Here is a 13,694-nt window from a genome sequence, read left to right on the forward strand (position 1 = left end):
GGAGGACCTCCTCAAGCTGAGCTGGAAACCAGATCCTGCAGCTCCCAGAGTCTGCACCTTACGGAAGTATGCATTTACTCCGTCTGCAGTCTGGCAAAACTGTCAAAATAAGTCTGTTTAAATGCTTAAACAGATAAATGAACATCCCTGAAGAGAAACAGGAAATGATAAAACAGAAACAGAAGTGAAACAAGGGAAGGAGGGCATGACAGAAAACAATCTAAAATCTAGTATGTGAAGAAGGTTTGGCTAGCACGATAAACTTTGGACCGGACATAATCAGCGAATTAGTGAATTGACCTAGACTGCTGCGCCAGGGGACGAGGCGACCAAATAAAATCCGAGGCTCTGGCCCAGCAAGTCTGCAGCCAGCCCCCCTTGGATTTGCCCGCCACGTGAGTGATCGCAGCTCTCACTGAGACTGGTTTGGGTCAGGTTCTCTTTCACCTACAACACGAACAGTATTTTCTGATACAAGATCTCGATGATTAGATGCAAATCTCTCAACGTTAGGTCAGCTAGTTATTTACTGGAGGAGGTGAAAATCAAAGCATTTGGCCGAATTAACTTTGGCACATAGGAAAGGAATCTCTGTAGCTCAAGAAAGAGCGGACCTGATGGGAGAACAGGGCTTCCCCCGCCCCTCCCCCCTTCCCTGCCGCGGTCCCTCCTCCCAGTGCTGCCCGTTGGGTCTCTGAGACAGTCCAGCAGCACTCAACACAACCTTTGTCAGGTTTGAGGACACGTTTGGGTTATTCTCATTTAATGTTTTACTGTCATTTCTTTGTGTTTGTGGCTCTGCCTTGAAATACTGAAGTAAAGAGTTGTCTGTGTTCTGTAGCGGGAACAGCCTTGTCTGCAAAGAGTGCTGTGTGTGTGTGTGTGTGTGTGTGTGTGTGTGTGTGTGTGTGTGTCAGGGAATCGTGGCGAAATATATATAAAATAAATTTAACATTGCAGCCAGTTTATTGAATAGCTGGATGATTTCACTGAAGGCCCTCGCCCCTAGGCAAGTCCCCCTGGGTGACCACTCTTAGCTGCGAGACAACCCCCCCCCCCCCAGCTTGTTGCCGGCCAGTTGCTCTGTTGTTTTCAACAATGCTCTGGGTATAAATGTCTCTACTAACTAAACCAGTCAAATTCTGGCTCCTTCCTAGGAATTGTACCTGAATTTTTGTGGATTTTTTTGCATAGATGTTTCTTCATTTGTTGTATGTCATTGGATGGTTTTGGAGGCTTTGAATAGTTGTTATTATGTGTAATTCGGGGAGCAGATGTGTAGGGCTTTTCATGCTGTGAAGCTAGAAGCTGATGACCCACAGTTGGGGGTTTTTGAAGAAGAAACTCTGATTTAGAAGGTAGATTAGAGAAAATGACCATTAGCTTATTATACCCGTGAAAATGCTCACAGGCTCTGTAAATTACCTGCCTCCCCACCCCTTCAGTTTGTCCCCCTGAAATAACTGCTTTCAAGAGAAAATGTTCAATTTTACTCTTTTCTGTTGTTGATTATAACAGTACTGCCTGGTTCTTTTCATTCCCCATGGATGAGTACAGTTGACCCATGGACAGCTGGGGGTTAGGGGTGCTGACCTGCCCACAGTCACAAATCTGAGTCTAACTTTGGGCTCCCCCAAACGGAACTACTGATACCGTTCTGTTGACCAGAAGCCTTACTGGCAACACGAACACTCAGTTAATACTTTCATTCTAGAGAAAAAATTTTAAGACAATTACAAGGAAAATACATGGACAGCACTGAGCTGCATGGATAGCTAAGTGTGTCGTCTGTGTGCAAGATGACTTAGTGCCTGCAGCAGCACCGCAGATGTCCCAGTATTACTAACACCAGACATCGGAAATGAGAAGATGGTGTGAGAGGTTCCCGTTTCTTTACAGGTCTAACGACTCTTGCGTCACTATGTGTGACTGCTCTGGGGTGGCCTCGCGTGATCAGCAGGTTTCTTTGTCACAGCCTTGCCTGTCCACTAATGAATGAGTTGTTATAAAACTTTTACAGCCTGTAGTATTACAGACATACTCATAATGGAGGATTGGAAACGTCGTTATATTCTTTTAAAAAAACAATTGCGGTAATAGGCTGATACACGTTTTCTGCAATGAGAGAGGCATTCTGTGAGGTAATGCTCTGAAAGGAAAGTTATAAAACAACTGGCACGTGATGAGTTTTATGCTAACTCTCGCTCACTTTTTCCCCGTGTGAGGATGGGCTGTCCACTTGCGTACAAGCCTCGAACACACAGCTCTTCATGGTGAGGGCATAGGTGACGGCGGCACACAGGCATCTCACGCAGCCTGGCTGCACACGCCCTCGATGTGCGTGCCCAGCAGGTGAGGGTCCATGCGCTGCGATGGTCTGTACCGTCTGTTAGGGGGAGGTGGGTCATCCTGAAGCCCTCATCCTCGTCGTCTTCCCGTGGAGTCGGCCACGGAGGCAGAGGAGGGCTGCTCTTGCCGTCTCGGGCGAGGCAGGTGCACCTGGTGTCACCTTCCGGAAGTACGTTTCTGTCTGACGTTGTGTCTCTTCCTTTCTCTACAAATGTTGTTGTAAACGTCGCCAGTACTTCCGCCATGGGCTTTGGCTTCAGTGGACCCATGGATGGGCCCACGTGGTACAAGAAGTCAAGAACAGTCTGGAACAAGCCAGGCCCTCTCCAGAGTACCTCATGTCACTGTGTTTTCTGGCACGGTGTCTTCTGAGTCTCCTTTCTCACACCCCCCCCGCCCCCTGGCGCTGGTTCGGAAGCTTTCATCTCCGTCGTGTCATCCTCTCTTAACTCCTCTGGGGTGACATCTGTGAGCCCTTGAATTTCTCCGAGATCCACATCTCGAAACCCTTCATCCCCCAGCTTTTTTGCCGTATCCACAGTCTCTTTCATCATCTCCCTCATTGGCTGTGTCGTAAATCCTGTAGGATCATGCCCAACATTTGGGCCATTTTCTCCAGCAGGAGTTGATTGTTTTGGTCTTGATGGCTTTCACGACATTTCCTGTCACATCAGCGGCGTCTTCAGTGGTGTAATCCTTCCAGACTTCAAGGTGTTCTCTCTGTTGTGGTTCACTTTCGTAGTGTTGACCGTCCTTTTGGTAAAGGATCATGTGTAATGAGCCTTGCAGGTCCTCACGGCCCCCGATCCACAGGCTGCATTAGAGACCTTGTGCTCCAGGGTCCGTGGGCCACCTGGACGTGTTCGGTGTCGAGCTCACAGGGTTCTAGGTGGCCAGGATGTTGTCCAATGTCAGAAGAGCATTAAAAGGCAGTCCCTTATTGTCAGGGTACTTCCAAAGTTGAGGGACAAAGCATCGCTGGAACTGATCCAGAGAAAGGGTTCTGGTTGTCCAGGCCTCCTTGTTGCACAGCCGAAGGACTGGCTGCTGGTGTCTGTGTCTTCCCATCAAGCCCAGGGTCAGCTTCCTAGATCCGGCCGGCTGGATCACAAACCTGACTGCCTCCGCACGTGCACTGGCTAGTCACCCCCTCCCGCCTTCCTCCTGAATACGTGTCCTTCGTGGCGCTTTCTCCCTGTGTGTGAAAAACCTGTGCGGGCAGATGTCCTGCCGTCAGTGATTTTCCCTCCCCTCCTCTCCACTTCTCGTTTGAAGTATAGTCGGCACGCAGCGTTCCCTTAGTTCCAGCTTCTCGGTGATTCTGTCAGCGCTGTCTGGGGATCGTCTGCTTCCTCTTGATGGGAGAAGTTGCTTCTCCCGTTACCTTGACATGTGTTAAAGCCAAACATCTTTATAAAATTACCAAACCATCTTTCCCTGGCGTTGAAATTCTGCAGCTTTAGACCCATCACCTTCCTTTGGCTCTAAGTTGTCACATAATGACCTCCCCCCTTTTTGAAAATTCGTACTGGAGTCTGTACATATACCTTTCTATAGCAGTCCCGCTTGCACAGAAAGGCTGCATCTTCAGTACAGACGAAAAGGGATTTCACACACAGTGGAAGGTTTTTGCATCTGCCAGGGTAGCTGCGGCGACAACTTCATGAATTACCTGGGTTCTTTTCTCTTGAGCGGTGGGCGGCCGCAGCTGCAGACCTCAGTCTGCCGTACGCGTCAAGCAGTTCACCTTGTTCTTGTGACGCCTTGACTTGTCTCTGCTTTTTGGGAGCGCTCGCAGCAGCACTGCTGAGTGGCACTTCGTATGGGTCCCAAGGTGTTACTCAAGGTTTATGGTGTTGCAGGAAGCACACCCAAAAATAGGCAGGTACCACAGGAAATCACTTTCTACTGCGGTATGCAGTTTATCGGAGAACGGGACGGCTTATGGGAGAGGATGAGCGTCCCGGCGTTGTTAGCGGATTCCTGCCGCGCTTGAGCTTGCCTCAGTAGTGACAGGAGGCGGCATGGAGCGACACGCTGGTGCAGCACGCCCCATGCTTACGTTCATGCAGTGAGGGCTTAATACCAGCTCCACATGTTTTTACGCTTCTCTTGGCTGCGAAGGGCACCGTGTATGGCACTGCGAGTGTGTGCATGCAGATGTTTGGGTACATTTTAACGTTTTCTAGTAGATTTGCATATGTTTTATGGCAGCAAATGATAAAACAGGCTAGTCCCTGTATATATTTTATACATTTATGACATGTTTTTTTTAGTTTTTTAGAGATTTTATTTATTTGAGATAGAGCGCGAGCAAGAGAGAGAGCCAGGAGCAAGGGAGCAGAGGGAGAGGGAGAAGCAAACTCCCCGCTGAGCAGGGAGCCCAACATGGGGCTCCATCCCAGGACTCCAGGACTGTGACCTGAACTGAAGGCAGATGCTTAACCGACTGAGCCACCCAGGTGCCCCTTTCTTAATTTTCTGACATTTCTAGGCTACTCAGTTTATCTGCCAGTTTTTTCATATTGTTGCAGATCCAGAAAATTTTCCAGTGTATTTATTGAAAAAAATCCAGATAGAAGTGGACCTGCACAGTGGAAGCCTGTGTTGTTCACGGGTCAGCTCTGTTTCGGTTCTGTATCATGGCTCAATAGGCTTTTGTGGGCCAGCTTTGTGAAGTCGGATCGCAGGGGATGCTGTATGTTCCATGGTCAAGTTCCCTTTGAGTGGCAATGGGTTAATTTATGAATGAACCTTAAGTATGCCACTTGTTTGTAAATTGATTTTCTAGAATTGCTCAAATTAACCACTTTCTGTATTTTGAATGTCAGATTGTTAAGTGAACCTTTATTTCCTCCTTTGTTCTTTGAAAAGAAAATTCTTAAAATACGGAGATTCATTGGCAGAGCATGTTACTTACTTGAGAGGAAAAACTGACCAGAGGGTGTGTGTTCACTTCCTTGGACCCTGCCTGTGTGTCATGTCCCAGGGCGCGCTCAGGATTGCGGGAGAGCGACCCCACAGCAGAGTGGGGGGACCCCAGCATCACCTCAGTGATACTTCCTCTAGAAAGTTCTCTGTTTGACTACAGAGAAAAATCTTCAGCTGTCCCTTTCTTCAAGAGGCCTACCAACATTTGTGAAAAGTCCATTTTATATGGTCTATTCTGAGCCAGTTCGGGCTAACAGACCAGGTTTTGGGTGCTGTCAGCCTCTTCCCGGGGCTGTTCTAAGCCCTGTGGTCTTCACAGGCAGGAGCTGACTTAGGACAGGAGGCTGGGGACGAACAGTGGCCTTCTTGGCCTGGCGTTCTCCCCTCAGGAGAGGTTCTGAGTTGCATATCTGCAAGTCACCTGAAAATGTCTCTCTCGCCTTGGGTGTCAGGCCCCATGCTTGGGAAAATACCTGGGACTCAGGTCATGAGGAGGGGGTTATGTGCGTGCGGGGCTCTGGGGTGGCAGACAGGTGCAGGGCAGGGCAGTCTGCGTGGGCTGGGGAGAGCCGCGGAGGCTAAAGACCCCCGTCTCCCTCCGTTTTTGTTGCCCCCAGGAGTTCGCAGCACTTACTAAGGAGCTCAACGTCTGCAGGGAGCAGCTCCTGGAGAGAGAGGAAGAGATCGCGGAACTGAAGGCGGAAAGAAACAACACCAGGGTCAGTAGGTGCATTCTTGCTATTGGAGCGCTGGCTGAGAGTTGCCTGGGAGCACTGTTGCTGTCTTTGCACTTCGGGTCCTGTCCGCTCGGTCTGCTTTTAGACAGCTTGTCGGCACTTCCCCGTGGAGTCGACCCTGACTGATGAGTCGTGATGAGAATTAACGCTATTTTAACTCGTTTAAGAGGGAGGCTCTTTAATTTTAGACTGAATTGAAGGGATTCACGTTTGGTCTAGCATACTATTAAAAAGGGTTTTTGCCCCAGATTAAGGTTTGACATTGCAAGTGCTCTTTTAACATGGTTCTGCCTTGGCCTGTCCCACCAGCTGCTGCTGGAGCATTTGGAGTGCCTCGTGTCCAGGCACGAGCGGTCCCTGCGGATGACGGTGGTGAAGCGGCAGGCGCAGTCCCCGGCGGGCGTGTCCAGCGAGGTGGAGGTGCTCAAAGCACTGAAGTCCTTGTTCGAGCACCACAAAGCTCTGGACGAAAAGGTGCCTTGAGCCCCAGCAGTTCTCAGTGTGCACACGCTGTGTCAGACACACTTCGTGCGTGTGTGTGACTGCAGTTCGTGTTTAACCTTTTCGAGTTCCTGTAAACACTTTCTGTAAGAAGACAGACTTCTGTGTGGTTAAAAAGTAGCAGTTGGTGTAAATGTGTAAAGATTTATTATATTCTGTATATTGATTTGCCATTAAGAATTGGGATGATATAACTTATTTAGGGGAAGATGTCTCTCAAATGTAAAATTTAAAACTGTTACAAAGCAAGTTTTTTTTTTTAAAGATCTTATTTATATTTGAAAGAGGGCGCATGAGTGTGTTTGGAGGGGGGCAGAGGGAGAGGGAGAAGCAGACGCCCTGCTGAGCAGGGAGCCCAGTGTGGGGCTCGATCCCAGGACCCTGGGCTCATGACCTGAGCCGAAGGCAGACGCTTAACGGCTGAGCCACCCAGGTGCCCCAACAAGCCAGTTTTCTTGGTATTAACATCAGTGAAAAACATTGAGGCCATCCTGTCATGTTACCTTAAGCGAATGGGACCCGAGGGTAACTGTACATTAAGAAGTAATTAAATACACACACACACATACTCAACCCCTCTGTTTCCAGGTGAGGGAGCGGCTACGAGTAGCACTCGAAAGGTGTAGTTTGTTAGAAGAAGAACTGGGGGCTACACACAAAGAGGTAAGTCCGTAAATCGCCAGAGGATTTGATTAGAGGAGTTCTAATTTTTATCCCTTGTTTTTGTAAGAAGTATGAAGCCTGCAGTGCTGGCCATCAGGTGTCACTGGTCTTTCTGACCTCCCGGGCCACTCCGGTGACCAGCACACGAGGCTCTTACTGCCGAGTCACACGGTCCCTTTCGTTCCCCTCGTCCAGTCGAGAGCACTGACCTAGTTGTTGACCTAGTTGTATTCAGGCTAGACAACATTGCCGTGTATTCTCCCCCGTCCTGTGTTTACAGCTTGTACTTGCATCTTTCTGAGAGAAGTTTCTCTTTATCTCTTCACCCTCATATTTAATTCTTTGGTTTTAGCTAATGATTCTTAAAGAACAGAATAATCAGAAAAAAACACTAACCGATGGAGTGCTTGACATGAACCACGAACAAGAAAATACTCCAAGCACGAATGGAAAGGCAAGTCCTTGGGCTTTCTCTCTGTCTTTCCCTGATGTCCTCTGCGTGCTCCCAAGAGTGGCGGGAGCCGACAGCCAGCATAGATCGTGGGACTTGATTCTTTCCGGGAAGTGCTCTGTTCCCTGGCTCACCAAACAAGGCTATTTAAGGATTTTTTCCTCCACCAGAGATCTTCTGACGGTTCTTTAAGCCACGAGGAAGACCTTGCCAAAGTCATCGAGCTCCAGGACATCATAGATAAGCAGTCAAAGGAGCAGAGCCAGATGAAGGAGCGCCTGGCCGCCCTCTCCAGTCACGTGGCGGAGCTGGAGGAGGACCTGGACACCGCTAGGAAGGACCTCATCAAGTCTGAGGAAGTGAACACGAAACTGCAGCGGGATGTTCGTGAAGTGAGTGACAGTAGACGTTGCCGCGCTGTCATTGAACTGAATGTGGGGTGTTTGGTGGGACCCTTGTGTGTGGACATCTACCCTCTGCAGAGTCCGGCTCTCTGCATTTATTCTTCGTCAGGTTCACGTTTCATTCTGGTACACATGTAAGCTGGGACACGTCGTATCTGTTGTGCTGCTAGTTCACCGACAGTGATGTGGGCCTCCCCTCTCGGCTGTGCCGAGGGAACGGTGCTAGCTGGCTTTCTGACCACCTGCTCCCAGAAAAGTCACGTGCTCTTGAACATCGGCGGTGAGACACACCATGAGAGTGGGATTTGCTCACCCTTGGGTCATCAGGATCATGCTGTACAGACATGTAGACATACACTCGTTTCTGGCAGACATTTCTACGTGTGCAGTGATTTATAAGAATCTAGTCATGTTTACAAAAACAGGTGAAGGGCAGGATACTTTCTCTGGCACCCCCTCCTGTCACTCTAAGCTGTCCTTTGTAGCTGACAGGCGCCCCCCACCCCCACCCCCACTGCAGGAAGACCCTTTCACACTCTTGAGTGTGGATGCACAGGCTTACTTCTGTGTAGTAACTTAGCGTGCGTAATTTCACGTAAGAGTTTAAAACAAAGAAAAATATTTGCAGAAATAATATAACCTACTTAGTTCTGTTATTCTTTGGCAAGGATAGGAGATTCTGCAGCAGAGTTTAATATGCAGAGAATTTTGAAATTCTTTCTTTAAGACTCATCACTTTTAGTATTAAGACTTTGCTGACGTAAATTCCTTAGTAAACAGGGAGGAACCTAAGATGAATCTTAAGGGTGGGGGACAGGAAGGGCAGAGGCAGAAAGTTCTAGGCCCACTTTCAGTATCAGATACCCTGTGATAGAATTTGCTGCAGGATTAGACTTCCGAAGGTTTCTTCCAGTTATATCATTTGTTAATAGTATTGCTTCAGTTTTGTGGTGATTGGATGAGATTTCATCTAGCTTTTACCCAGGGAGATGAGAGCTGTGTCTCACTGATATGTCTGTTGCGAGGCCACTCCCTGCTCTGTGGAAAGCCCACTTTATCGGGGGCCAGTAGAGGCTGTGCCTTCATTACTCACACCTTCAGCTCCTGGCATCCTTGCAATGTCGGGATATTTGATTCCACGTTTCTTTGGTTAACATCATGTAGGAAAGAGTAAGCTTGGTAAACTGAGTGGCCAGACGTAGTATTAAGACAGCTGAGTCTTTACTGGTCGTGTAGGGGAATACTTGGGATATTTGAGGTAAATATATTTTCATTCATATTGGAGACAGTTGGCATCTCTCTCAATTTTGAGGACACTGATTTTATGTTTGATTTAAAAATTAGGATTTAGTCCAGTTTTTGTGTCTGGAGTATATTAAAGTGTCATACATTAATTATTTGCCTTTTTTCCCTTTGAATTACTTGATGTAGGCCATGGCCCAGAAGGAGGACATGGAAGAGAGGATCACTACTCTTGAAAAACGCTACCTCGCGGCACAGCGCGAAGCCACCTCTGTGCACGACCTTAACGATAAACTTGAAAATGAGATTGCAAATAAAGACTCTATGCATCGGCAGGTAGAGGCTTTTGTTGAACTTCGTTCGACTTTTATTAATTACTGATGAAGTTGAAGACCTTTCTCCTGTGACTTTCATGTTGGAAGTCAAGTGTCAATGTAAAGTTTTCATGATCTTAGAAAATTATGTTTAAGAATGTGGGTTACTTCAACTTGCAAGTGTTTAATTATTTAGGATTTTATGTAACCTCGATTCTTTCTTCAGTTTTGTTTTCATTGTTCGTTAATCTGTTGCTTGTTAGCATTTTTACCAAAGGCGGAGGGAGTGGCTGAGAGCATGGAGGCAGTTGGCCACTTTTGTTGGTACCTGGGATGGGGGTGAATGGCAGGTGTAGAAATGCAGTCTGTCGTGCGGACGGGAGCCTCCTGTGGTTTGGGAAGCCGTGCTGGCTTCTCTGCCTGGTAGTCTCAGGTCAGCCAGAGTTAAACAGGAAAACCAAATCCAGCCTCTTGGAAACAAAGTGAGTTTGTCTGGTATGTTGTAAAGTGTATCATTAGACCCAAGGTAATAATAAAAAGTAAAATACTAGGAAGCCATTAAAAATTATGTTGTGGAATGCTATTTAAGAGCACGTAAGATGTCCCAAATAATGACCGTAGAAGGAAGATGACAAAATACTGCGTACAGTGTGACGGATCTTCTGAGGTTGTGTATAAACACGGAGATAGGCTCACACGGAAGAAAGGAGGCTGCACGTAAGCAGATGTTTGCCTCTCAGGAACCTCAGCCTCTACATGATTTTTAAAATTTCTTTTTAAAAAAGTCTAAATTTTCTTCATTGAAAAAAATTTTTTTTAGAATGAGAACATGTTTTTAAGAATAATTATACATTTACGAAAATAACTTGACTAGCATTTCATTAGGCGTACATACTCCTAGAAGGTCTGTATTTCAAAGGAGGTGTGAGCTCTGTTGTGGCTCACACGCCACGGCCTGCGAAAGACAAGGAGTCTGAGTGTTTTTTAAGAAGGGTTAGGACTGAACCCTTCTTTCCTTAAGATGTCAAGAAGAATGAGCAAGCTTCTACAGAATATGGTTTTTCTTTAGTGCATGGGAACTCTTTCCTTTTTAAAAAGACTTCGTTGAAGACGTTTAAGAAGAGCAATACTTTGGCAAGAGGTGTTTTGCACATTGAACTCAAGCCCAAGAGAGTGGGTGTATATTCCTCTCAGGAAGAAAAATTTTACTCTGAAGCAGCTACCAAAACAGTTGGCTTCTGTCAGAACTAATTTAGTAGATCTCTGCATTTAGATTTTGTTTCATTTTATTAAAAATAGAAGATTGGCTACATTTTGATGCTTTGCCTTCATTTCCTAGACTGAGGATAAAAACCGCCAGTTACAAGAGCGCCTGGAGCTGGCCGAGCAAAAGCTGCAGCAGACTTTGAGGAAGGCGGAGACGCTCCCCGAGGTGGAGGCAGAGCTGGCGCAGAGGGTCGCGGCGCTCTCCAAGGTGCTGCCTGGCTTTCGTCCTGGGTCCGATGGTGGGGTTTTGACTTTGATGGTGGCTGGTTCGTGTGCCTTATTTATTATTGTTCTCCATGTCAGTGAGCCTAAATCCGTGAAAGAGCTCAGATCTGTTTTCAGTGCTATTTTGTTTGAGATCGGAACGCTTTTTAAATGTCAGGAATCATGCCCTTTTTTGTGATCCCCACATTAATTTGCCTCCAGTTTTGTCAGATGTGTACTGTTTGTCTCCGGTGGGCTTGAGCTAAGGTTCACTGCTTCTCAGAGTTATTTTAGTCAACAACTCAAAGCTCGAGAGAGAAGCTTTGGATAAAATAAGGGTGGGGGCACCTGGCTGGCTCAGCCAGTGGAGCGTGCAACTCTCGATCTCACCATTGTGAGGTGAAGCTCCAATTTAGGTATAGAGATTACTTAAAAAAAAAAAAAAAAAAAAAAAAAGAATTTTCCCAGAAGTAGGAAAATCCTATGCTCTTTTAAAGATAATCAAAATAAATTTGTAATACACAAATTTTTAAGTAATTCATTTGTGGGTTCGACAAATACGGGTTAGGCATGTGCATGACACAGCGCTGCCCTCCTAGTCCTTACCCTCCCCGGGGGGACGCCAGCAGGCGAGGACGCAGTGTCACGCTGTGATGGAGTAGGTGCTGGGGTCGGGAGGTTCATGTGGGAAGAGGAAGCACAGATCCCAGCAGACAGTCCGGCCTTCCGGGGCCTGGGCGCCCAGCAGGCAGAGAGGTAGCATGTTGCCGGCCAAGGGAGCCCGTGGGGGAGCGCTGTGAGTACTCTATCTCACCGGGCTCCAGTTTGGTGAGGGCCCCAGGGAGAAGGGGGCCAGGACAAGCACGGGTGCTGTTCTTGAGGGCTGATGTTGGGTCGGTCCGACGGTGTCGGGTGCTCACAAGACTGTTCCTTAGAGCAAGTTCATTGCTAACAGCTGTAACAGAGCCTCGCCTCTCCTTTGTGATCTGCGTGTAAAGTCTCCGTTTCTTTTCTCCCCCTGTCATCTCTCCTGTCCCTGGTCGGCCTTGTAGTCTGACCTTTTGTCTTCTGGAAACTCTGCTGCTAAGGAAGCTAAACTGTTCGAACTCACCTCCCAGCTTAGGAAGGTAGCACGTGTGCATTGCTCTGTGGTGCTTGCTGCTTCTGCTGTCCGTGCTGACTGAGCACAGGCCGTCTGAGGGTGGGGAGAAAGCGCCACCCCCGGAGTCGGGGCCCGGGCTGGGGAGAAGCACCTCTCCTCTGGCAGCCTCCGTCACCAGCACCGGCTGGGCCTCGATCACGGGCGCGGGGAGGCCGGCTGCTTCACACTGTGACGCATGAGGCCTCACAGGGTGTGTTCCAGGAGGGAGGGGGGATCCCGAGCCAGCCGGTGGGAGAGCCCGCGAAGAGCGTGTGGTGCTTGTTGCTACCGAGGTCGTGCGTAGCATGCTGGCACTGACGTGGGGGCGCCCACGGAGCTGACCGTGTTTTTGCCCGCAGGCCGAGGAGAGGCACGGCAACATTGAGGAGAGGCTCCGTCAGATGGAGGCACAGCTGGAGGAGAAGAACCAGGAACTGCAACGGGTATGTGTCTGAGCAGAAAGGCCACGTGCCGGGCGCTGCTTGAGCACAGGGCTCCGGCAGGGGCAGGCGGTGCCTCGTTTCCTGCTTCTCCCCACCCAGACACTGGTCCCCTTCTCGATTCCATCGGGTGTAGAGTTAGTGGCCTCCTCTGCGAGCTGTCTGCTGGTGGGTGCATCTGCCACGTAGACAAGGTTATGTCAGCACTGGTGGTGGGGGAAGAGACTGGTGCCCCAGGGGCCGTGCTGCTGGGGTGCAGGGACCCCCGCATCCTCCTGCTCTGACTAGCCTGTCTGCGGAACTGCTCCACGTGCAAGTGGGATCTCACAGGTGCCTCTCAGCCACACTGGAGGTGCTGGCTGGGGGCCCCTGAAACTTAGGGGAAGGCACGTCGTCCTAGAGCATTAGTCTGCTTGCTTAGGGCATGACATTGAGGTCCCGAATTCAGGTCATGGGCCCGACCTCCATCCTAAGATACCGAAGTATCACTCAAGGCATAAAGGCATAGGTCAGGACAGATATTCCTAAGAAGAGGAAAACCGTAATTGAGCAGTGATAAGATGAGGTTCGTGTCTGTTGAATCCCCAGAGAGTTTTCTCTGGAGGAGTTGCTCAAATGTCAGTGTGGAACCAGCAGGGAACAGACCGGGTCGTGGCCCCAGGCAGCTGGCACCCAGCCCTAGGACATCAATTCAAGGCCATCAGATTTTGTTTTCACCAGAAACGTATGTGCTCGGCCAAGGGCTGCCGAGGATCACACATGAGCTTCTGGGAAGTGAGGATTCTGACTCCCATCACAGGGCTGCATGTTGGTCGGCCCCTGCCCCCATCACACACGCACTCGTGTGCACACAGGCCGACACTCGCCTCCTAGGCAGAGAAGTAGACTTCAGCTGTCTAGGGATGCACTTGCGTTACTTTTCAGGACTGGATTGTCATTTGAAAGGACAGGTGTTGAGATAGGGTTCTTTCATAACTAAGGCAATTCAAAGTAAACTTTTAGGCTGTTTTGCTTTAAAAATACTCGAACGCTGATTCCTTCTTGTGGCGTG

At 48.7% G+C, this 13,694-nt stretch overlaps 1 protein-coding gene across 7 annotated transcripts in view; it reads left to right on the plus strand.

The window, feature by feature from the left end:
- Positions 1 to 13,694, plus strand: part of PPFIA1 (PTPRF interacting protein alpha 1) — an 85,510-nt gene that overhangs the window by 30,520 nt on the left and 41,296 nt on the right. For 4 of the 7 annotated variants that reach the window (XM_044378349.3, XM_048216128.2, XM_044378348.3 and 1 more), the window contains exons 3-11: positions 5,898 to 5,999; positions 6,327 to 6,491; positions 7,107 to 7,181; positions 7,534 to 7,635; positions 7,803 to 8,024; positions 9,468 to 9,614; positions 10,932 to 11,066; positions 12,115 to 12,189; positions 12,563 to 12,646. In XM_044378349.3, the coding sequence (XP_044234284.1) occupies positions 5,898 to 5,999; positions 6,327 to 6,491; positions 7,107 to 7,181; positions 7,534 to 7,635; positions 7,803 to 8,024; positions 9,468 to 9,614; positions 10,932 to 11,066; positions 12,115 to 12,189; positions 12,563 to 12,646 (1,107 nt within the window). The remainder of the gene's footprint in view (positions 1 to 5,897; positions 6,000 to 6,326; positions 6,492 to 7,106; positions 7,182 to 7,533; positions 7,636 to 7,802; positions 8,025 to 9,467; positions 9,615 to 10,931; positions 11,067 to 12,114; positions 12,190 to 12,562; positions 12,647 to 13,694) is intronic. The other 3 variants (XM_044378351.3, XM_026482968.4, XM_026482967.4) reach the window with 1 other exon arrangement.

The sequence above is a fragment of the Ursus arctos genome, unplaced genomic scaffold (assembly GCF_023065955.2).
Source record: "Ursus arctos isolate Adak ecotype North America unplaced genomic scaffold, UrsArc2.0 scaffold_23, whole genome shotgun sequence".
Classification (NCBI taxonomy): Eukaryota; Metazoa; Chordata; class Mammalia; order Carnivora; family Ursidae; genus Ursus; species Ursus arctos.